Genomic DNA, 24,802 nt, shown 5'->3' on the forward strand with positions numbered 1-24,802 from the left:
CGCCAACTCGCCAAGTACTCACCTGGCTACTTTGCATAACAGTGGGTCAGGTGTGCTAACATGTATGATAGCCTATACCTCTGTAGTAGTATCCTACCTTTCTTTCTTATGTTCCATAAATTAAGGCATTCCTTGGTAAAGTTACAATGAAAACTAATACTAAATAAAAACCAAACAAAAAATAGCAAATTTCTAACTAAAACTACTTATGCACTCTGCACACATAAACCTAACTAAAATTAATGAAACATCAAACTAAAATTAATATTTCATAGGCTAATGCTGGTCGGAGGGTGTAAAAAAATAATAAAAAATTACCAGGTTTGTTGTTTTAACTGGCAGTTTTGACTTAGGGGGGCGAGGTCGGGCTGCGCCCCCCCTGTGATGCCAGGCCTGACTGCACCGCTGCCTGGTATTCCTAAACGTAACCTCAGTAAACAATGCCTAAACCTATAGATGGGTTTCCGCGCGACGTCATCACAGAGCAGAGAGCGCAATCTGCGCATGCCTGGGGTAGAACGAACCGGAAGCGCACTTCACTCTGTTGCTGTGTTCGGGATTTAGATAGGCATAATGCTGCTATTATAGGCATAATAGGCATAATGCTGCTATTATATACAAACAAATCCAACTTCCGACAAATCATTTTTATTGAGTAAAGAAGATATTACAAACTGCATAATTTAATCTACTTTCATTAAACCCGGTGAAGACCATTTCTTTTATGAATGTACATTTGACTAGAGCTGCTGCGGGTAATAGCGCCCTCTATAGGCTCACCCCTCCACTGCGTGCGCATCATCCTCTCATGTTTACAAACAGGAAACCCATCTATACCTTATTCCTAAATGTAACCTCATAGTAAAACGGTGCCAAATTACCTTATTCCTAAACTTAACCTCAGTCAAACTATGCATAACCCTAAACTTATTTCTAACCTTATCCATTCCTCAGTAAAACAAATACAACAATACAAGAACCGCTGGTCCGTGAAAAAATATGGAGGCGAACGTGTTTTGGGGTGAGCCAGCCTTCTGGTTACCAAAAAGCCCAAAGTCGCTTATAATAAGCAAACATGGCAACACTGCTGCATGCAATGTTGTCGCTCCGGAGTGGTCTCCGTGCATGCTGTAGATTAGAATGCACGGAGACAGCCATTGCATGGTGCATCTGTGCTGTTCTTATGACAGAATTAATGACACACTATAGGTTGCGTTGCGGGCTCGCAATTCGCAAAGAATCTGTTTCAGTGGAACCTATTGCACATAGGTTTTACGATAAGAAAAACTAAAACCCATTGAATATTTTGGGGGGCATAGTCTAGACAGACTCCATTCACTAATGAAGGGTCGCAATAAATTGCTTGTGCTGCTATAACTGGTGGTTTATCGAATTGTTAAACTGATTTCTTTTTCTTACATTTTTTCCTCGTCTTTTTTCTATTCTTCTTTGTTTTTACGGATAAGCAAAGCCAAGTCTGCATGGGTTCCATTTCCTTGCCATGGACACACCTCTCTCTCCCTTCTCTCCTGTGTTAAGAAAGCAGTGCACTGGGACACATTGCATAGCCTACATTGATTTAATGTGTTTAATTTTTTATTTGTTTCTAAGAAGGGTGCAAGTCCTCAGTGCCAATTTAACTGAGTGTAAAAAAATTACCAAATTTACCTAGATGTGTACACTCTCAGAGTTAATGGATAAATGAACACGGAGGATTTTACAGTGTAACCTACTCATCTCAGACTTTTCCCCTCATGAGATGTTTTAATGCTTTGATAGACACAGCCCTACAAGTTTCTACACTGCTTCTGGTATGTGCTGATGGCCCTAGAAGAGTGCTCTGGTATGCACAAGTAGACTATATGAGGTGGGCTCCTCCCTCACTATATATGCTGACAAGAGGAGTACCACTTAATTGAACTTGAATAGTTCCAGGTTAATTGCATCTACCAGAATAGCATGCCTTAGTTGGAGTGAACAAATGTCATTTTCATTTAAAATATTCGTGGAGATCAGACTTTCCTTAAATAGGCACGCTAACATCTGTAACCCAATACTTAGTATGGACCTAAATGGATTAAATGAATTGAGTTCAATTCGACGAACTGAGTACAAAGGACCCCAATGGAAACAAGCCATAGGCTTTCTTGGGTTTAAAATCCTCTTAGCAGACCTTGTATTGAACTGTACTTTGCAAACTTCTAATAAAGTATTCAATCAATCCATCAGTCAGTTTGAGGACTCTGTTCATTGGCTTAATGTACTGGACTAAATTCTGCCAATACTGTGTAATGTGTCTTGAATGGCATAGCCTAAAACCCCTTGGTAATATGAACTGAATCCACTCTGAAGTTCCAGGCTAAAGGTCAAAGGTCTTCATTGTCTGGGCCCTAGGGCTTTTCAACACCCTGCGCCTGCAGAGATTAGATTTGGCAAAATAATCGTTTAAATCACTTCTATGCATTATTACAGACAGACTTTTATATATAATATTTATTTTATTTACTGCATTTTCATATACAGTAATTGCATGGATATAACCTTGTTTATAGTCAGTTTCTGGCTTAAATATTTTTGCAAACTTATGATTGATTTTATCAAATATTCTTGACTTTATGATTTTATTAAACAAATCTATCCAATTCTAGAAAAATCCTAAAAAATCTGTGTTTGTGTTGCACACGTTTGGGGGTCATTGGCAGGGGTCTTTGATAGAACTGCACTGGGAACAACCTATAGACTTACTGTAGCTGTCGTCAAGACAGCTAAGTCAGAAGATGCAGCTCAGAGAGGCCTGTCTGATTGCATACTCTCATTAAGTGGAAGAAGAAATATACCACAATGGGTTTTAAACAGCATTATTTAATGTACTTAATTGGCACCATGCTGATAGAGGAGTTTGGCTCATTGCACCAACAAGGCTTTTCATCATTACAGTGCAAGACAAGGGTGTGTGTTGCGGATAAGATCGTAGCTGCAGGCCTTGTGTACATATTGGAACATGCAGCAGCTGCAGTGTCTGGGGCCATTACTTAGCAGGATGTGCCATGGCAACGCGAGAAGAATTCCTCATATGTGGCTTTCGTGCACCTCAAGATTTTACACCCAAGAATGTGTTCATGATGTGTGGGATGTTTTAACCCGGGGAGTGTCGTCCTACAAATGCCTGCAAATCAGAAAAATAACAATATTCTATTAGGCTGATACATCCTCATAGCTTAGTGTCAATAGGGGCGTGGCTGTACAGTACATCCTGGAGTTGTGAAAAACAAAGACGGAAGATATTCAAGCAATGTAAGCACCAGGCCCGGCGGTTATTGAGCAAACATGTTTCCGAACTACCGACACTGCCATCAGACGCCGAGCAAGCCACACGCAATCCGCTCTGGAGGTTGTTTTACGCCGAGTTCTCGGCATGGGAAAATGGAGGCCCATTTCACTGTTCATCCTCAGCCCCCTCTAACTGCTGGGGCAGACACACACACACACACACACACACACACACACACACACACACACACACACACACACACACACACACACACACACACACACACACACACAGTAAAGGTAGAGCGAGTATGAGCCACTTCTCTGGCTCTCCCTGCCTGAGGATGGGAGGCAGGGAGTGTGCAGAGAGGAGGGAGTCGGTGAGGAAAGTAGGTCAGAAATACAGAAGCAGTCAAGCATGAGGGCAGCATCCCGTCTCTACTAAACTACACTCAGTGACACTATAGCAATGGGGCAAAACCAATTTAATTACAAATTTTCACTCTATTGCAACAGCAAGACATATGCTTCCCTAACTAGCACCCCCCCAGTTGGATTTTAGCTAATTATTGTGTTATTACTTCATTTAATCCATTTAGGTCCTGTTCACTGTCTTGCATCTGAGTGGTCACTCACTGACTCATTACTGTTCTGCTGGATGCACATGCAGTCACTTGGCGACGCGTGCCAGAAACCTCTTGTGGTTGCTTTTAAGGGTAATAGGTTTTTTGACCAGTCAGTGCCCTCATTGTATTGCATTACAACTTGCATTCCGGGGTTTCTTAAAAACTCACACACCCAATCTGATAAGTCAGGGAAATTCAGTGTCTTATTGCATGCTGGTTCTGCTGGAACTATGTCACTACTCTCTGTGTTGACCGCATTCCTTCCCCAGCCATCTGAGCAGTTTGTTTGAGAGTCGAGGTCCGTGCCAAAACAATATTTTCACACGCTCCTCAGAGCCACAAGCCACATCAACAAACCTTTGAGCCCCCTTCTCCCTCATGAGGCAAACAAAGACCACTGTCATGCTCTTGTTATGTTTTTTATGGGGCAGGTGAATGTGTGTGTGTCTGTGCGCATATGTTTGTGTGCATGTGTGCATGCATGTGTGTGTGTGTGTGTGTGTGTGTGTGTGTGTGTGTGTGTGTGTGTGTGTGTGTGTGTGTGTGTGTGTGTGTGTGTGTGTGTGTGTGTGTGTGTGTGTGTGTGTGTGTTTGTGTGTGTGTGTGTGTGTGTGTGTGTGTGTGTCTGTCTGTCTGTCTGTCTGTGTGTGTGTGTGTGTGTGTGTGTGTGTGTGTGTGTGTGTGTGTGTGTGTGTGTGTGTGCGCGCGTGCATGTGTGTTTGTGTGTGTTTAAGTGTGTTTTTGAGTGTTCAGTGCTATAGCAAACCACTAAAGATGGTTTTCTGATCCAATCTAAACCCCAACATAATGCACCAAGATAATATCTTCTTATTCTTTTGTTTTTGTTTTATTGTTATGTAATAACAGATAACATGGCTTGATGGCATGGGACATATGCATCAACGTTTTCCCAGCTATTCCCTACAAAACATCCCTGGTGATCAAACTAAATGTTTCAGAAGTTTCCTTGTGTTCCTTAACGTAACCGTGATATGCAGCTACATGTGGTTATCAAGCTAAATGTTTCAGTAGTTTCCTTGTGTTCCGTAACGTAACCGTGATATGAGGCTACATGTGGTTATCAGATAATGACTGTTATGGCCCTTATCAGCCTTGAGTTTGTTTGCCCTTCAGCTCTGTGAGTCTCGGTGCTCCTGGACGCAGAGTGTGAGCTTTCTCTTAGAGGGATTGTTTTCTTTGGCATGCGCGCTTCTCTGCTGTTGTTTGGGTTCTGTCATGTGTAATGCTACAATGGGTGGTTTGTCAGGGGGCTCAGTCGACTACTGCGAGATTGGACCATTCATTAGAGTTTCTATGGGACACACAAACATTGTGCTACCTTTGCCAGTAGAGTTCGAGTTATCTTCTGTCCGTCCGTCCGTCTTAATGCCATTATGGATTTATGTTTCTATTAAGAAAAAAGGATGGGCTGTTCAGGAACCATATTTAAAAAGGTGTGTGTCTCATGGTGTATTTCTTCCGGGGCATAATGACACTCTCTGGGGTTTCCTAGGAGTTTGCGGGTTGGCATTGTGTGTTCCTGTCATGGCAGATGTGTGTTTGCTTGTTGAATGTTGAATGTTTAAACATCCCAAGGTCAAGGAGATATGCAGGTGCAGCGAGGGAAGGTCACACAGCTGAGCCAAGTGTGTTTTCTCACAGTGGGTTTTTATTGGGACGGGTAACCACGGTAACAGTTGAGGCAACGCTCACAATGAAGAGATAACCGACGCAGGTGCTGCTGTCATTATCAGTGCATGTTTCATAGAATGGGAACACTTTGAATACAGCTAATTGTAATGAATGCCAATTTAGTCAATTTGCGTACATTTAGGCTTTGACTAAATTCCAATGGGTCAATGCTGACTTCATATGGAGCCTCTGAGAGTGGAAGCACAGTAGTTTCTTAAGGCAAAATAGCCATTAGGAAACTATAGGTCAGAGGGTGGAGGTAAATCTCCATCACGATGCAAACGCTGACCTGTGTGTGTGTGTGTGTGTGTGTGTGTGTGTGTGTGTGTGTGTGTGTGTGTGTGTGTGTGTGTGTGTGTGTGTGTGTGAGTGTGAGACAGAGAAAGAGAGAGAGAGAGAGTTTATGTGCATGAGAGAGCGGCAACAAAATAAAATATGATTCAAAACAGAAAATCTGCTGACGTAACTACAGGCTTTGAATTAATCTTATATGTAATCCTCTTTTTATGAGATTTGAAACCTTTCACATCAAACTAGTTGACTGCACATGTGTTTCACCCTCAGCATCCATAGGGTGTGAGATACAAGAAAAAATTAAAATCTTAATTATCCATTTAATCTCAGCCATAGCTGTACATTATTCATTTTGATTATGGATACCGGTTATTGTCATTTCTTTGTATTTTGAAGTTATTTGTCATATCAGCCCTGTGCAATTTCTGTTTACAAAACCTAAAAGCCAAACAGAAATGCATATTTATTCTATTATATATTATATAAATTTTGTATCTATTTTCTTGACTTTTCATGCCATGTAGCACTTTGAGATTTGTGTCAAATATAAAGTGTTTAAAATCAAATGTATTATTATTATCACTATTAATTATCTATTAAACTATTAAATAGTTAATTGCAATTATTTGTTCGCCAATTAATCGTCAACTAAAATGTTATGACCATGACACAGCAGGGATGCAATGCACATGGGCAGTGGGGACTATTTTTGTCCATAGTCCTGTAACTTGAAGATCACCCCCACACGTCAACCATATAAATAACTAGCTTTCACAGACACAGTGTCTGTTTACATTTAGCTGCTAGCGAACTGAGTTTTGTAAGCCGGAAGACAAAGGACTAATTTATTATGCAACAACTATTGTTTTGTCCTTAAAACTAGGTACACCATTTTTGAATTATTGCGTAGAACTGCAGATTTGTGAAGTAGTCCTATTTCAAACCAGCCACCCGACACTCTCTACAGAACACGTGCTGGACTGACAATTTTTAACTGTCTGTCTAACGGTGTGGTGGATGTGGTTTATTTACGTCGCTCCGGTTGTGCTTTTTTCGTAGCCTGACTTACGACCGGCAATGGATCAGCACCAGGACCACATGAACAACGCCCCAAACAGCCTTAGCACGGGAGACAGCATGAGTGCGTCCTTAGCTGGCATGACCATCAACGACCTGCACCACCAGGAGAATGGAGTCCAGGCGGCCCATAGAAGCCCGGGAGACGGTCCAATGAAAGGTCAGAAGTGCATTAAATCTGTGTTGAACTGAGAGGTCAAACGTTGGTAAGGCTCGGGTGGGGGGGGGAGTGGGAGTACAGACGATGACATGATCTTGATGGGAATACAAATAGCATCATAGGCAATTCGTTGTTATATACTTCCGCACAGCTTATACGGTACATACAGTAGCAGCATCATAGCATTTATGTTGCCAAAGGTATGAGTCAGCGTTCCGGTGATGCCAAAAAAGTGGATGTCTTTGGAAGCGTTTAAACATCCACACTGCAGTCCTTCACTGTCTCAGTAGTCTGTATTGAGTTGGGGGAGAATGCTGAGGCCTACTGTGCTTTGTTTTAATCCCTTTTACATAAAGGATACGAGGCATGCTTGACTGGCCCTCAGTCCCTGACTGCAGCTGCACTCTCTGCGCTGTAATCCAGTCATCTGGGTCAGGCCCTAACGTTCCCTCTCTCAGCATCCACTGTTAGCTACCAATTCAGCTCACAGACAATTAGGCTTTCAGTGCATCGTTTTGATAGTTGAAAGGGGTATTAATTGTAAAAATAAAAAAAGCAACAGCAAAAAAAGCTAATGTATGATGAGGACAGTCTGGTAGGATCACCGTATGCACAGGAAATGGACGCAGTTAACAGAGAGATGCTTGCAGCTGATACGACAGCAATCTATATCAATGGACACTGTTGTATCAAGACATAAATATGACAATGATAACAATCTCTTGTCTCAATCCCTCTTATCCTAATCGTCCATATGGCTAATTAGTACGTAGCTTAGCATTCCCTAGCTTACAGCCTTCACTAGTGCACTGTTTCTCCCCATTACATCTACTGCTCAGCCCACACGCAAACAGGAAGGCGTGTACAGAGTCAGGTCCGTCCAAACAAACAAACAGCAGATTTTTCAACGGTGCACCACATAGTGAGTATTATATTTACCTCTGATTGAGGCCTTAGATTAGAAGATGTGATCTTTGAAATAGAGTTGATATTGAATTTGTTTTGTAGTGTAGAAGTCTTTGTGGGTTAGTTGCATAGACCTGAATAATTAAAACAAGGGGCAAAGAAAGTGGCTTTCATGAACATGAACATTTTACTTGAGTTACTTGTTAAAATGTTTGTTGCATTCACTTTCACCATTCAGCTTAAGTTTGAGCATACAAACTATGGTAGTATGTAATAGTATATAGTGTCTGTGAAAGCCGACTTTAGAGTTTAAACCAGACCCATCTAACAAATATGTTGGGTTTCAGTAGTGATCAGTAGTTGAAGACTTAGCACTCACCCCAGCTGATGAACTCTTCAACAGTTTATTCATGTTATGATTTAAATCGTAATAATACAGAGGTAAAGGTTCACCTTATTCCCCAAAACAGAGCTGGTCAAAGTATTCACAGTAAGCTCGGATTTGGAGTCTAAATAACAATGGCCATTTGCAAAGTATTAAGTCTTTAATAAAATCCTTTTTTATTCCATTGTGTACAGCGTCTGTTGGTGGGAATGCTCAATTGAAAACTGGCTATGGTGGACCGCACCAAAGCCGCCCTCTTTATTTGTCTGGAGGTGTTACCCCAAATCCTGACCTGAACCTTACCTTTAATTCACAGCGGAGAGCTCAGCGCTAAATGAGGATGTGGTTACAGCAGTGTCTGAGCTCTCGGAACAAGAGAGCGCCCACTGCAGTGAGGAGGTGCACCCTGACACCTCTGGGGAGAAGGAGGTGCCACCTGGTATGCCCCCCTTCCTCCACTGTTTCCATGCAGCTTCAATGCCAAAGACAATTTTTTAACAACTATTCTTCACTTTTAACCATTATTTGGCACATTTCAGTTTGTATGCAATACATCCGATAATGTTTCAGCATCTTTTTTTTTCCTTCTCTCTTTTAATTTACGAAATAATATTTCTTTATTTCAGAGACAGCTAGAGAAATGTTCGCCTTGGTTTCCATATTTTGTGTTGTCTCACAGTTATCTTTTTTTTTTTCCGCTTTAAAATTCTAATTCTCATTGCATGTCTTCCATTGGTGATATCAATGCATTTCTTTACTCTTTGCCATTACAAATGTTTCCCAAACAACTTCCATTATTGGTCTAGTATTCAGGCAACCTTCAGACCTTCTCAATGGGTTCGTATTGGAGGAGTAGAGATCATGAACAGGGGTTCTCAATTTTTTTTCCATTCCAAGACCCCCAAATAGCCATAGCCTTTGGCTGTGGCCCCTCCATTGTGAAATGGCTGTAAAACATCAACAACGTGTCACATGGATGGAAACAGTGAAACATTTGTATTCTTTAATGTTTTTATGTGTGAATTTATTTTTGAATATTTTAACAACAATGACGTAATGAATTAGAATTTATGATTTTGTTTCCCCCTCTAATTTTCTCTTCGTTTCCAATTGCCCCCCCCCGGTGGCCCCCACTTTGAAAACCTGTTTATTTATCCTACAGCAGAGGCAGTTGAATCATCTGCAGAAGAAGGTGCTATTGGGTCTGATCAATCAGAGGCAGTTGAAGCATCTGCAGAAGAAGGTGCTATTGGGTCTGATCAATCAGAGGCAGTTGAATCATCTGCAGAAGAAGGTGCTATTGGGTCTGAGCAATCAGATCTAGAGAGTGTCCCATGTGAAGATGAGATGCAACCTAGTGCCTGTGGTGAGAGTGAGGGTCAACCTTCCCAGCACTTGCCTTTTTTTTCTCACACTGCTCGAGTTGAAAGTATTCTTTCAGGCATGGAGTAGAATTTATTTTGGGCTTGTTGACTAGTTGAATTAATGAATCAATCTTATATTCCTTTTTGTTTTTATTAGCCTGTTGTTATTTTTTTCGGAGCCATTGCAGTTTTGTTTTTGTGTGCTTTGAGCAGTGAAACAGACAGATCCCAGTCCATTTGAGCACTCTGGTCCTTTCACAATACCACAGTCCACATGCGTAATACCAGAAGGAAGAGGTGCATTTTGTTAGGCTTGGTATTTCAGCATGAAACAAATGACTATGCTACAGGTTGACTGATGATCTGTGGGATCTGTTAAACAGATCTAGAGCTCTGAGGCACGGCAATTCCCAGAGTAATGGAAAAGCCAGCTGAGGCACCAAATGAGGCACCAGGTTTGGTGTGGCGCTGGACTACAGTATGTTGGACTTGAAAGGAAATCATGCGGAAGCCTCAGCGCCATCTGACTGCAATGTGTCTGCAATGCTTTGCTTTTATGTTTTGGGATGATGTCTAACATGTTCTTAACATTGATTTACTGTGATGTTAATTTGTGCATTAACCATAGACCTGACCTTGAATGAGGGACTTTTTGATTTTTTTTGCAGTGCCATGAGTTTATGAAGCAGACATGAATGAAAAGTGTTTTATGGTGATAACTGAATATTGTCTCTTGTTTCACCTCCCCCCACATGCACACCCCGCCCTGCCGTGTTTAAACAGCAACTGGAGGAGCTGCTGCTGCAACAGGTACTGTATTAAGAACTGCCAAGACTGTGTTTACTTATTCTATGTATTTTTTTAATTGAATACTTTATTAGTCAGAAATTGTTATGACCCTGGCCTAGGGGAACCAGGGAACATAGCAAAAACAAGGGAGACGCAGTGTAAAAAGTAACTTTAGTGTTTATTAATGATCAAAACACAAATCAAACAAACTAGAAATAATCAGATGAGGTGTGGAAATCAGTAGTCAGTAATGTAACGCGTGTATGGATGAGTGGATGGTGTAGTGTGGGTGCGAGTGTTGTATGTATATTAACAAATGTTGGAGTGCAGTTCAGAGGGTGCAGATGACAGGGATCAGCCACACGACTGGGGAGCAGGTTTTTTATAGGGGCGTGAGCACCCGGGCCCAGGTGCACGCCAATTAGCCTGATGACCTGCATCACTCTGCTCCCCAAGTCCTAGGAACCAAATAGAAACACACAATTAGAAGGGCAAAACAAACACAACTCATAACCACATAACCTAAGTGAAACATATGAAGGTGAAATACATATAGCAACTACACAATACAGGGAACCGTCACAGAAATGCAGACAGCACAGAAGTACAGTAAGACAGTAAGGCTAAAAGGATAACACAAAAAATGTCCTGGTGACTTGTTTCCATTAGTTGATAGATGATTTGACATCTTGTGAAATGTGCTTCACATAATACATACAATTATTTAATTGTAATAATTTTATAATCTAATTCATCCTATTATTATTTATTTTGAGTTAATTTAATGAAACAACACATGCATCCAAATTTAGCTTTGGTTCATTGCTTGAGATGAAATTTAAATGTGATGTTTTGATCATGGATAATCCCATATATTGCATGGAGGCAAATCAACCAGATTAGATATTACATTTGGAGCACAATTTACAATGAAAAAGCATATTTCATTGCTCTGACTGCACATTCACTGGCACTGATTAGCATCAACGTCATTTTCCTCTGTTGACTTTCATCCATTGGTGATCCATTAAGTCCATTAACTTTCACTTTATTTTGACTACATTGACTTCATGGCCTTGCATTATCACCTTTTCATCATTCAATCATAATTTTGTTTATGTTCACCTTGATGGAAAACAGTTACGTTTTCAAATGTTCTTCATGGACATCAAGTGCAGTTTCGCTATCTTCTTTGCTTCTTGATTTATATTCAAATTGGGGTAGATGGAGGCGAGTGCTGTGAATGTCATCATTAATCTGCTTTCCAAAAAAAATAGCCAAGCCCGGTTCTGGGGTCTTCAGTGAGTTCCCTTTTGTGGCTGATGGATCAAAGCAGGCCTTAGATGGAGCTCATGGGAGAGGCATTGACTTCATGAGCATAGGAGCTTCCTGTTCTCCAGACTCTGGAAATGACACTGCTGTGTGCGTAGATGGGACAGAGGAAGGAGAGTGTGGAAAGAGGTTAACTGACTCTTTCTGGTATTCTGAAGACCTCGGTTCTGGGTCAGATATGAGAAGGGACCCTTCAGCCAGCAGGGGGAGCCCAGAATGGACCGGTGGGAGCGATTCCCAGAGGGCAATCAGCCTTGATGCATCTGAGTGCCTGTCGGAAACAAGTAACATGCCTGCCGCATCTTTAGTCCGTAGCACAGCCTTGGAGGATCTTACATCAATAGGGGACAGAAGCATGCGTGTTGATCAAGGAGAGGAATCCACATACAGTGAGCACATGAAAGATGGACTGGCTGTTGAAAACACAATTCATGAGATGGCCCCAAAACCTTGCAGTGCACAGGACTCTGAAACTCCAGAGAGGCACCATTCCGACAGTCAGTCAAATTCCTACTTTGATTCTAGCCTTAGTCATCACTCAGCGGATCTTCAGAGGGCGAGCGAGTCCCCACATAGCAATGGGAATGTTTCTGAGAGAGAGAGCATTCTTAGAAAAATTCCATATGACGTAGTTGCTGAGAACAACGGTGACTTGACGTTAGGCGCAGCCAGCCTCTCGACGCCCGACACCGTTAATGATTCTGAGACGAGCAATGCGGCACAGACCTCCAACACATCTGAAGTCCAGAAAACGCCCCAAAGTTCTCCAGCGAGAAAGTCGCTGGTGCCGATCGCTGTCTTCAAAGGTCTGTTTGCTGTCATATTCACCAGTTGTGAACCAGTCCTCTTCAGTTATCTTCCTCCCACTTGTTTGATTTACCAAGCCAGCTTCTGTAATGTTATGCAGCACTCTTCCTCCGACATGCTCAGTGGAAATGATCTTTGACTCGAGGAGAAGCTTGTTGTCCTCTCTCCCCACTTTTTGCTTTTATTTTTCATTTCATCGGTCCATCTCGCTCACTATTCTATGAAAGCCCATTTCTGCCACTGAATAAAATTAAAAAGGCCTGAAATGTGAGGCTTTTTTCTTATCCAAGATTTCAGTTTATTCTCCTAATTCTGACTTCATGGCTCAGAATTCTGACTTTATTTTCTCTCACAACGGTGAGGTAGGTGTCTGGTAGGCAACTGTAAAAAAAAAAAAAAAAACCCTCAGAATTCTGAGATAAAAGTTAAAAGTACAAGAAAGGAAAATCAGAATTCTGGAGATATAACATTTTTAATGCCAATATATAAAATTGGAATTGCGCATGAATATATTCAAAAAAATTATTCAGTGGTGAAAATGGGTCTTGCAAGCCAAGTTGGCACTTGATTTGTACAACCACTGTGTTGTACAGTATGTCACGATGCATGTTGCGTGCTCCACATCACCGACTGGTGATCTTTATTTGGTCTTCACTTTCCCATGCTGCAAATGTGCACACTAAATAATTAAATACTTGTCTTCTTGTATCTCACAAAAGGAAAAAAAGGGTAGAAAATTTGTTTTGTATGCAAATGGACCACATGCTCAAATCATTATGCCTTCTATTTCCCTTATTTCCCAGGTCAAGCGAAGGTTGAGAACGAGGCAATGGAAAAGAAGGTATGTGAATAAACAAATGAACACACATAATTCACATGTCATTTATACAGACTGTTGACGTGTCATTTCACCAAGTAGGCCTAAATCTGTTTCTTTCCTGAACATTTCAGTTAGGATATCGTTTGTTTCATGATAGGTTGTTATTAGAACCATTGTTTTTCACTCCATTTTCCCCCTCATGTAAAAAGACACAAACTGCCACAAAAACTAGACCCACCTCTTCCTTTAAAAGACCCTCCCCGATCACCAAAACCTGTGCCTCCTCTCGAAATGGCACCAGGTCAATACCCACCAGCACAGGGCCCCGCGTGAGTATCACCCTGACCGGCCCTGAAAGATGCCTGAGTGTAGATGGCCCTACTGTAGGGCTGTGTTCATCAATGCTCGTTTTTCCTTCTTCACAGACATTTGTTTGATCTCTCAAACAAGACTATCAAGTCTATCAAGTCTTGTTTGAGAGATCAAACAAATGTACGAATGCAACTTAGACCCTCCAGTGTTTTCCTTTGTTCAACTAAACTAAAATGTATGCTTTGGCGGAAAGTGTTATGTCGCTCAACCAAAATCCAACTTTTTTTTTTTGTCGAGTGACATGTCACAGTTTTTTCGCCAAAGCATAAATTGGATTCAACACACTAACCCAAGCCTTGTCCATGCATCATTAACCACACTTTTATACTACAGTAATTTGCTCATCCTGTTGATAATGTACAAGAGACATGGTGTGATGATTGGTGTGAATATTCTATCCACAAGGTAGAATGGTACCTGGCTGCCATGCACTTGAATATCAGCAGAAAAAACAACTGCATATTTAACAGATACGTAAATCTAATTTATTATGTTTTTTGGACAGTCATTTGCTATACAGTTAACTATGGCAATTTACAGGCTTCGGGTGGCGCGAGACCTCAAGCCCCAGGAACCAAAATCCCTGGAGTAAATCAGCCAGGTATGTACAGTAACTGTCACTTGAACATTGCCCTTACGTAAAGAAAAAGAAGGAAAAAAAGAATTATGTATAACATGTCATGTTTTCTGCGACACAGCTAGTGCCAAGAAACCACCCACTCCAAAAAATGACAAAGGTAAAAAACAAACAGAATGGATATGAATGTGAGATAACCACTAATAGGCACGCATGGCCTAGACTAGTTGATCACCAAAATGCCACAACCACAGTCTGATCAGGAAAGGCCTTGATCAAACTTGGTCAGCTTTTTAGCACTAGAATCCTAGAATACTAGAAGTGCTTTAATTAATTGTTCATAAATTATTTGTTATAATTTCTTATCATTTCCTCCCTTTTTTGCAATGTCCCATAAATGACTCTTCAACCAACATGTTGCTTTGCAACCCATTTAAAGATGCCGCCAGTGGACAAAGCAGCCCTGGAAACACCAAGTCCCCGGCTAGCCAAGCGATGTCCGGAAAGTCTGCGGTTGAGGTCAATAAAGTGAAAAAGGTGGCTGTGGTTCGTTCTTCGCCCAAGTCTCCTGGATCCCTGAAGAGCAGGGGTTCACCTGCTTCCCTGGTGGCAGCCACCCCCTTGCCAGACCTGACGAACGTCAGGTCCAAGATCGGATCCACAGCGAATATGAAACACCAGCCTGGTGGTGGCAAGGTTGGACATGAGCAATTAAAGTTTTACTGCTTAAAGAAAAAACGTGTAGAAAGAACGTTTATCAGAAATAAAGTTTTAGGCCTAATAATAATAACAGCCTAAATGATGTGGTAATTTGCACGGCTCATAAAATGCGTTAGCCTACATAGCTGGATATCGGGGGGGGGGGGGGGGGGGATAATACGAGTGGGTGCCAATTATCAATCGGTAACATTTTCTTTCCCTTTCTGAGTAATCCCAATTATTATTCTGTGTCTCATATATATGTCTCTCTATATTCGCCTCACGTTTTCAGTGACTCCCACGGTAATTACTTACTTCTGCAATTTACAGGTTAAAATTTTTGAAAAGAAGATTGACGTAAGTAGTGTAGTGTCCAAGTGTGGCTCCAAAGACAACGTCAAGCATGTACCCGGTGGCGGAAATGTGAGTAACAGAACAGAGGGGTAAACGTTTCTAGCCTGGTAAACCACCGACCCTCCGGAATACAAATGGGTTTTCCGGAGGGGGGGGGGGGGGGGGGGTGGTTTACCAGGCTAAAACGTTTCACCAGTTTTCAGCAACATGCCTGGAATTACTGGAATATAAACCATGTTTATGTTTTCAAAATAAACTAGTATGTAAACTGTTTTTCAGACTCGCTATTTAATTTCTAATGAACAATCCTATTCCTTCGCATTTTGCAGGTTCAAATCCTTGAGAAGAAGTTGGATTTGTCCACCGTCCAGGCACGCTGTGGCTCCAAAGACAACTTAAAGCACACACCTGGTGGAGGCAAGGTGAGGAACCCAGATAGATGACACAGCTTGAATTTGCATTTCACATGAATATAAAGAAGAAGCGTTGATTAATTTGCTTCATCTATAATAAGGTATTTCTGGGCTCAACTATCCCAAGTCTTAGGGATGGGAATAACGGATAGTTTTGAAACCGGATTGCCAACATCATTATCCGGTTTATTAATAATTAGTAAGGCTGAAATACAACCAGCTCAGTGGCCTTGAGTGTTTCTGCTCTGAGACTGGGAGGTCGGGGTTCAATCCCCGGCCAAGTCATACCAAAGACTATACAGTACAGTATATGGTACCCAATGCCTCCCTGCTTGGCACTCAGCATCAAGGGTTGGATTGGGGGTAAGTCCCTGCGACATACTAGTGTCATGTCCAGGGGGTGTACTTGTACGTCAAGCTGCTAAGGAAACAGGAGATAGGCTCCTGACCTATGGGCCACATGGCTCTGGAAAGATTAGAGAAAAAAAAAGAATGAATCAAAAATAAAAAGTTGATGTCCAGTTGACCCACATGGCCAACCCCAAACAAGAAATACATGTGTAGAAAGAACGTTTATCAGAGATAAAGTTTTAGGGCTAATAATAATAACAGCCTAAATGATGTGGTCATTTGCACAGCTCATAAAATGCGTTAGCCTACACAGCTGGATATCGGGGGTAAATCTGTCTGTAACATTTTCTCTCCCTTTCTGAATAATCAAATTTATTATCATGTCTCTCATATGTCTCATACACCGTCTCGCCTTATATTTTCAGTGACTCCTAGGGTAATGTTTTCTTCCCTTACTTCTGCAATTTACAGGTTAAAATTCTTGAACAGAAGATTGACTTTAGTAGTGTCCAGTCTAAGTGTGGCTCCAAAGACAATATGAAACATGCACCCGGTGGCGGCAACGTGAGTAACTCTAGGGATTAGCTCAACACAAGAATCTTGAGTATCTCTACTGCAGAGACTCTGCAGTTATGTTAATCAAAAACCAACCCTTGGTAATAAATAAAAACATATAAATAAATAAGCAACAGATCTCTGCACCCCACATCCCCCACAACAATCCTGATTTCCTGGTCAGGTCTCACCTCCCTTGAACCGCTTGCACATCCTTCTAAGCTTCAGTTCCTCTCTAGCATAGGTCCTCATTTGCAGCCCTGCTGCCATTGGTTTGCTCTGGGATAACAGTCTCTTTCCCTACATGTGCGCTTTTTCCAGGTACAAATTCTTGAAAAGAAGTTGGATTTAAGCAATGTGCAGTCCCGGTGTGGATCCAAAGATAATATAAAACATGTAGCTGGTGGTGGCAATGTGAGTAATAACTACAGTGTGAACCCACAGCTACCTGCAGTAGCTTGCCAAAGTCCTTCCCTACTGAATGCATCATCAACAAGAAGCAAGATGTCAGACACTACTGCACGAAAAGTCCTGTCTACTCTGTTCTGCCCCTTTTCTGTGACCACAAAGCTCCTACTACTCAATTCCCACTATTAATACCTCCTATTAATATTTACCGGCACAAAGCTTATGAATGTCATGAGCATTACACACTTTCACCTACACTAGGATAACCCTAATACTGTATGTTGTAGATAGAGCAACTGGTCACTTTCTCTTTGTAAGTATTGTGTTCTTAACACAATTTGTATCTTGGTTTTAAGCATGTTTGTTTGCCTTTTAGCTACTCAAGATAATCTGAATATGTCAGTGTTCTGCAGTGACACATGATCAGTGCAACAATGAATGAAGTGTTAATGCTCATGATATAAGCTTGATACCTCATGTCTACATTCATACTGGTCAGTTTTGGTGTGATTGGTGGTGGTAAATATTTATCATCCAACTTGCTGCTACAATAACATGCATGACTACTGTGTGTAAGTCTTTGTACACCCCCCCCCCCAAACTAGTTATGTGAAGTCATGACTTAAAATATTTTTTGACAAAAAAAATCATAATAATACAATCAGCTAGGTATTTGTCATACCGTAACTCCTGTTGACAACTGAACCAAAATCCCAACTCTAATTGTTTTGAAGAGAAGTCTCTTCGCAGAAACAAAGAGTCTCTGTCATCTGGCTCTCCACTGAGCTATTTTCTATTGTAGTGAACAAGAGAGGGATGACCTCACTTGAGACAAAGAGTCTTGTGTCAAGAGACCATTCATCACAGGAGACCCTGTGATGAGCTCCTCAGGTCTAAGGTTGACGTCAGAAACTGCAGTCAGCAGTCAATCCAGTTTGATCATTAAAAAAATTCTATGTTTTATCTGTATGTAATCTCTTAATCTGAAGTTCTAGCAAATCGAGTAAGCTTCATGTTAGGTAGCACACATGCTTTTGTTTTTAGCATTTGTATTGAACTCTGCGAGGTATTTTGAGCTGCAAGGGTTGTTGGGTAGTAGAGAGCAGACAAGGCAGTGCTCCATAGTATGGTCTGCTTCTCCAAACAGGTGGTTGGCCAGTCTTTTAGCCCCATCTGACCAAAGCAGCTCTTTCTCAGGCGGTTGCGTATCTTCCACTAAACCCTTGGTGCTTCTGAGCCAGAAGCACAGGGGGGGGATTCCTTACTGAATTAGAACGGGGGTCATTCTGAATCTTTTCCAACCAGCCCTGGAGTTTGGTTTCTTCTTGAGACGTTGTTAGGGGCTGGTTGATGTCCATGGAGGAGGCGGCGTTCATCACTAATAGCTTTGGGCATCTCGACTCGGGTGGCAACTTCTCATCTGATATCAGCAGTTGCAGGGGCAGGTTGTTTGTGTTGGTGGGTTTCAAGCAACAAGTGATCAGGCTGGCAGCAGGTGTTGCTCAACGGTGGGTCAGGGGGTCACAGACTGAAAAAAGAAAACCCATGGGTTGATCTCCATTTGGAGTTAGATAGATGGGGCATTTTCTAACAGAGAAGCACCAATAAGGCGTTTAGGAATAGGTCTTTTGTCAACCTTTTCTGAAGGAAGCGGTGGTTAATGGTGTCATACGTGGCAGATAAATCAACAAAGATGGCTCCTGTCATCAATTCTTTCTGAAACCTATCCTTGAGTAAGATTCAGAAGTTGGCTCGTTGTAGATTTGCCAGATGGTAATTTGTCTTGTTGAAGGATGATGGCTGTTTCAACAACAGGGGCAAGCCTGTTAAGGACATCTTATATGGGTGGCATAACAGAGAGATCGGGCACAAATCCTTGCTTCCAGCCTTCATCTAGATTTGCTTGAAACCAATGGTCGTTTACTTTGTTTATGAGTATGATATCGGTGTTAACACATGTCTGTGTCCTACCATGTCAAGTGTTTAATTGTATGTAACCTGTAGAAAACTAACAGGTCCCGTGGTGTGTATACACTAGTTCCTCTGTGGTTGCATGCAGGGCAGCTTTACCAGATGAAGATGTATCATCTTCACACCTCAGAAAGTAGTCCACTGAAAGGCTCCGTTTCTCCTCTCTTTATTTTCCCTGCACAGATTGCAATAGTTCACAAGAAGATTGACCTGAGCAACGTTAAATCTAAATGTGGCTCAAACGACAACATTCGTCATAAGCCAGGTAAATAAAGAAATTATTACAATTGCTACAATAATATTTTCAAAGAATGATGCGACACGTTTTGAGCTTGAAGATCAGCTATTTTTGCTACTTTTGAATTTGAATCCTGAAAAGTAACAGTTTTGGACATGTGGCGTTTCCACCCGACGATATATTAGCATAAGCATCAACAAACTTTGTAATAAAGTTACATTTACAAATTACAGTCACACCTGGTATGTTGAATAGTTGCTATGTACCATCACCTTTTACAATTAGGTGGTGGAAATGTCGAGATCCGGAGTGAGAAAATGGATTTCAAAGTCCAATCCAAGATCGGCTCTCTTGACAATGTCGGTCACACGCCAGGAGGTGGAGGGAAGAGGGTAAGTCATCGAAATACTCTCCAGGTTCAAATCACTGTTATTAGCACTAGTATCTCTTAATTTAACTTTATAATGTTCAGCAAATGTTCTCTTGTAGCATGCCCTAAACCTTTGCCTCTAGCCTATTTGGCTGACATTTCGCCAAATAGGCCACTTTTTCTCTCTGTGGCCTATTTCTCTCTTGATGATTATGCTCGTAGCATGACAGTAATACCTAATGTATACTCCGGTGCGCGACACCGGCGAGCTACCATGTATAAATCAGACCTAACAGTACAAGTGGCAGATCAAACCTCGTCTCAGGGTTTTTGTCGCCTCAGTTTTCACTGAAATGCGATGATTCAATGACAAAATGTGTGCAACGCCTACGAACGTGCGGTGCCAGGCCTGCTAGGTGGCTTTGGCTGCCTGATTGCTTGCTCCCCTTCTCTCATCCTTTCCTTCCCAGAGGTTGTCAATCATTGCATGGTCTCACCCCCTCGATCCCCACCCTGCTTATTTCTTTACATTTTTGTGCTTTTCTGTCATACCTAAATAATCGTTATCATACATCTTTGTTCATCTTTCAGTTATCATTCTTCATTATCTTTTATCATTATTATTTTTTTATTATTATTGTTCAAAAAAGCTCGTTTATTTTTTCCAAACTTGACGTGTTGCATTTTGATTTCTGTTGACTCCATTACATGTATTTTGTTGCATGCTTTGGGGCTCCTCTGTAGAGAGAGAAGGGGAAAGAGGCAGAAGGGAGTACCTCCGACAGCCCCTCAAGTGGGGACATGTATGACCCTTCCCCTGCCGTAACCCCCCCACAGTCACCCCAGAACCCCCCCACACCCATCCTGATGAACCCCCTCATAAAGATTGAGGACTCCTGTAAGTACTGAAAAAGCTGTGTTCCGTGGTGTGCAGTCAGGCAGTTTGGCCAGTTATGCCAATAATGGTTTTCTGCATTAATTGTGACAGCAGCAACTTTACAATGGCAAGGCATTTTAATATATCTGTACATTTTAATCTAAATGTACATTAAACACCAAAAGACAGATTTTTTGTGTGGTAAGAAGTAAGACAATAAGACATTTTTGAGCAACTGTGGCTTTCATTGGCTTGGAGTTTACAGTTTGTGTGCGTGTGCGTGTGTGCGCGCGCGCGTGTGCGTGTGTGTGTGTGTGTGTGTGTGTGTCAAGAGCTTTTAGTAGTGATGAATCCACACAAAATAATTACAACGTTCTCTGTGTAATATGTGGTAAAAACAAAACAAACAAAAAAACGATTAGAGATATGATCTCCTGTCAAGATGAGAAAGCAGAAACCATTTTCTATTGTCAAGGCAAGCACACCAGACAGCATGGCCTACCTTTTCCACCAGAGGGTGCTCTAAGTCTCGCAAATGTGTCTTTACTGGTTAACTGTCTGCAGAATAAAGAACAGAAGAATATCCCCAATCAAAATCTCCTGCCTCCTGTAAAGTTCTAAAGGGTGTTACACTGGAATTGGTAAACAAATGCTGTGACTCCATTTTTGCATTTCGTACCTCACCTCAAGCCTTCTCCCATGAGAATGATGTTTCCTCGTTTCAAATATTTTTATCGAGAAGCACAGGATACAAATATAAATGTTCCTTTCAGGTATGTGGATTGCTTCCTTAGAATTATGTTTCCTATGTGACATTTGTTTTGTTTTGTTTTATAGCATCAGATCCCATCATCATTTTTTAAATACATTTCTGGTAAAGTGACACCACATCTACATTTCATGTAAAAAAAGCAATGAATCAGCCCTTTCTAACCTAACCAAACCATATAACATGCCCGTTTCAATACCAGTATCAACAGAAAAGGTGACCTGATATAACACCCACCAAATCATTCTACTCTGATCCCAGGAGTCACGGTATTCACACTAGTCCACCATATTCAGTGTAAACACTTGGTCAATCCCCCAGCAGGGCTCCTCAGAACCAGTGCTTATGTCTCATCCATCCGTATTCCCCCGACCCGCAGATTGAGAGCCACAAGCTGAGCTTCCGTGAGTCGGCCAAGGCCCGCACCGACCACGGCGCCGAGATCGTCTCCCTGGAAGACACGCCCCAACAGCTGAGCACCGTGTCCTCCTCTGGAAGCATCAACATGACCGACGCTCCCACACTCTCCACACTTGCCGACCAGGTGTCGGCCTCCCTGGCCAAGCAAGGCCTGTGAGCGTGCTAAGTTTAACTAAAGTGAGGCCCCTCAGGCGCTCCCACACACCGTCACGTTATAGAGGAGTTGTGATGCCTTCCTCCGTCATTTCACAGGACCTTTTTTAATTTAGCTTACCCCATCACTGTTTTATCCTTCACTAACAATTTGAAAACTGTTGGTATTGTTAGAGGAGGCTTAAAAAAAAAAAAAAAGGGTAAAGAAAAAAAAAGAAGTAGGTCGAGCTACAGTGTTTCTTCTCTCTCTCTTTCTGTGGCCCTTGACCGCTTATCTGCCATTATTTGTACCTTTGTTTTTGTAAGTGTCCCTTTTAAAAGTTGAAGCCCCCTTGTAAGAGCAGAATCCCAAACTTTGCGGTTCTAGAATTTCTTTGGACATTATACCCTGGTAAATCTAATGTCCTATTTAGACTCATGCTCATGTCACAGTGACATGCTAACCCCCTTAGGAGAGTTATGTTTTTTTCAGTGTGCAAATTATCTTTGATGGGCACCCCCTGATGGTTTTTTGATACATAGAAAACGACTTGGGAAACAGAGGGTGCATATTAAAGGGGTTCGCGATTTGTATTGAACATGAAACAAAGCTACAGGGTATGATGAGGAGAGGGGATGTGATGAATAGATGGATTAAAGTAGCGTTATCATGCTTTCTGACCTCACTGCTGTCTCGCGTGCCCCTACATCCACTGCACACCGAGGTATTTCAAAGGTGATCTTCTCTGGACTAAAAGCAACATATAGAATGACTGAAATAGAAAATAGCGGTTTGCGTTGGGCAGTTTTATAATTGTATTCTGTGGATATGCCATGTATTTGATATGGAGAAAACATTTGTAACGTGCCTGCTGCTGTCAAGTGTTAATTTATTTGTTATGTTACTGCTCTACTGTAAATGCGCTAAAGCTTGACTTAAGAGGTGGAAAAAATATATATACTTAGGCACTGCAAGTGTAAATGTCATGGCCAAAATATCCAATGTTTAAAATTAATAAGGAAGAAATTAGGTTTGGTGCGTGATATTCACAATTTCCATTATTAGTGATGACAGTATTAAAAGTCAGCTGTATTTATGTGAACTTACATTCTAATGGGCAGGGAGACAAAAGTATGCTGTTCACTGCAATGGATCTGGTTACATTTATAATCTACATCCTGGCAAACATATTAATAGATATGAATTAATCAACTTGCATGAACGTGGCTGTGTTGAGAAGTTAATAGAGGAGGAATTGGGCACATGCATTGAAAAAGGATTAGAATTTTTGCAGGAGGAATTGGGCACATGTATTGATAAAGGATTTGGATTTTGTTTTAGCAGGAGGAATTGGGCACATGTATTGATAAAGGATTTGGATTTTTGCAGTAGGAAAGTCTCCCTCTGGTAAATGAGTACACTGAATTATTCATGACAGTGAATCCTATACATAAAACAACAAAGCTCATGTATTAATCTTAATTGCCTGTAGGCTGCTTAAGACCAAACTACATTTTCACATGGTTTATGAACTGTATTGCAGAATATAGTTTATAACCATGTACTGTACAGTATATATACAGTATATGTAGCTCTGGCTAAGTTGATGCAGCAAACTCTGAATTAATAAGTATTTCTTTCATTTTAAGAATGTCACAGGCCTGGATTTAATAATGTAATGGCCCTGGGCAGAAACTAAAATATGCGCTCCTTAATAGAAACACTACAAATATACTTCAAATGAACAAAAGCATTGCAATTACACCCCAGTGTTGGTCTTCCCTTATGATGATTCACCACTATTAGAAATCCTTTAATAGCTATCACAATACAAACTTCTTGCATGCACCTCATGTGAGAGGATTCACTCTGCCAAATCACTGTATATCCTATCAATATCTACTTTGTAAATGTCTTAGGATGGACATACTGAATATATTTCATAGACCTAGGTACTATTAGTATATGGAGGGGGCAGATGGGAGATAATCTTAACCACTTAAACCCTCTATTGTTAGTAAAACGGACCTGAGTAACAACTGTACTTGGTCCACTGTTTCCCCGTATACACCACATTTGCCAAAAATAGCCGATCTACAAGCTCCTCTGGCGAATGTTCCCCCAGAATAGGCATGCTGGTGTTCAAGTGGTTAAGGGTCAACTCTTTTCCTATAGGTGGCGATAAAGGCAAACTAAATAAAATGACTTGCATCCCACAATTTGCCCCCATGTGTATGTTTTACAACATATGGCCAAGATGTTAATATTCAGCTGAGGGCTCAGTAAAGAGCAGGCACGAAGGATATATAAGGGTGTGCTCGCATCACAATAATCTGCATGCTAAGTTCTTGGTTATGTTTTTTTTCCATCACTAATAAAACGTTCACCTTAGAATGCAGGATGGATACGAGAGCTACAGTATGTTGTATGAGGGAGGTTAGTCCCAGTGCCATTATTCAAGGTGACATGGTGTAAGGATATTGCTATGGGATGGGCTGTGGTTGTGATTTATTGGTTCTCTCGAATAGTGTAGTACTATTGGGAGAGGGTTTTGGGCAGTAACAAATCTTCCATCACCTTTTGGTTATTTTCTTTCTTTGATGCTGTACAGTTGTGGAAATGTGGTTGTTCTCGTTATTGTGGATTTTATCAATAACTGGTTTATGATGATTCTTGTTGCTGTATATGTGTATTTGAAAATAAACGCTATCAAATCACCCTCTGTACAAGCTGAAAGAGCGGTCTAAATATGTACAGTATATACAAAAAAAGT

At 41.3% G+C, this 24,802-nt stretch overlaps 1 protein-coding gene across 13 annotated transcripts in view; it reads left to right on the forward strand.

Moving 5' to 3' along the window:
* Positions 1–24,752, forward strand: part of LOC308104678 (uncharacterized protein) — a 26,442-nt gene extending 1,690 nt beyond the window's left edge. Inside the window, exons 2-17 of one of the 13 annotated variants that reach the window (XM_080455157.1) lie at positions 6,940–7,119; positions 8,727–8,849; positions 10,558–10,584; positions 13,506–13,543; positions 13,732–13,851; positions 14,435–14,495; positions 14,593–14,631; positions 14,911–15,167; positions 15,501–15,593; positions 15,854–15,946; positions 16,760–16,852; positions 17,165–17,257; positions 19,406–19,487; positions 19,746–19,852; positions 20,575–20,728; positions 21,856–21,995. In XM_080455157.1, coding sequence (XP_080311283.1) covers positions 6,960–7,119; positions 8,727–8,849; positions 10,558–10,584; positions 13,506–13,543; positions 13,732–13,851; positions 14,435–14,495; positions 14,593–14,631; positions 14,911–15,167; positions 15,501–15,593; positions 15,854–15,946; positions 16,760–16,852; positions 17,165–17,257; positions 19,406–19,487; positions 19,746–19,852; positions 20,575–20,728; positions 21,856–21,860 — 1,545 coding nt within the window. In that variant the 5' untranslated portion in view covers positions 6,940–6,959 and the 3' untranslated portion in view covers positions 21,861–21,995. Of the gene's footprint in view, positions 1–6,650; positions 6,766–6,939; positions 7,120–8,726; positions 8,850–9,625; positions 9,777–10,557; positions 10,585–13,505; positions 13,544–13,731; positions 13,852–14,434; positions 14,496–14,592; positions 14,632–14,910; positions 15,168–15,500; positions 15,594–15,853; positions 15,947–16,759; positions 16,853–17,164; positions 17,258–19,405; positions 19,488–19,745; positions 19,853–20,574; positions 20,729–21,855 lie in introns of those variants that run through there. The other 12 variants (XM_080455156.1, XM_080455151.1, XM_080455162.1 and 9 more) reach the window with 12 other exon arrangements.
* Positions 24,753–24,802: the final 50 nt, after the last annotated feature.

Source organism: Gymnoscopelus braueri, assembly GCF_963280865.1.
Source record: "Gymnoscopelus braueri genome assembly, chromosome: 17".
In the NCBI taxonomy this organism is placed as follows: domain Eukaryota; kingdom Metazoa; phylum Chordata; class Actinopteri; order Myctophiformes; family Myctophidae; genus Gymnoscopelus; species Gymnoscopelus braueri.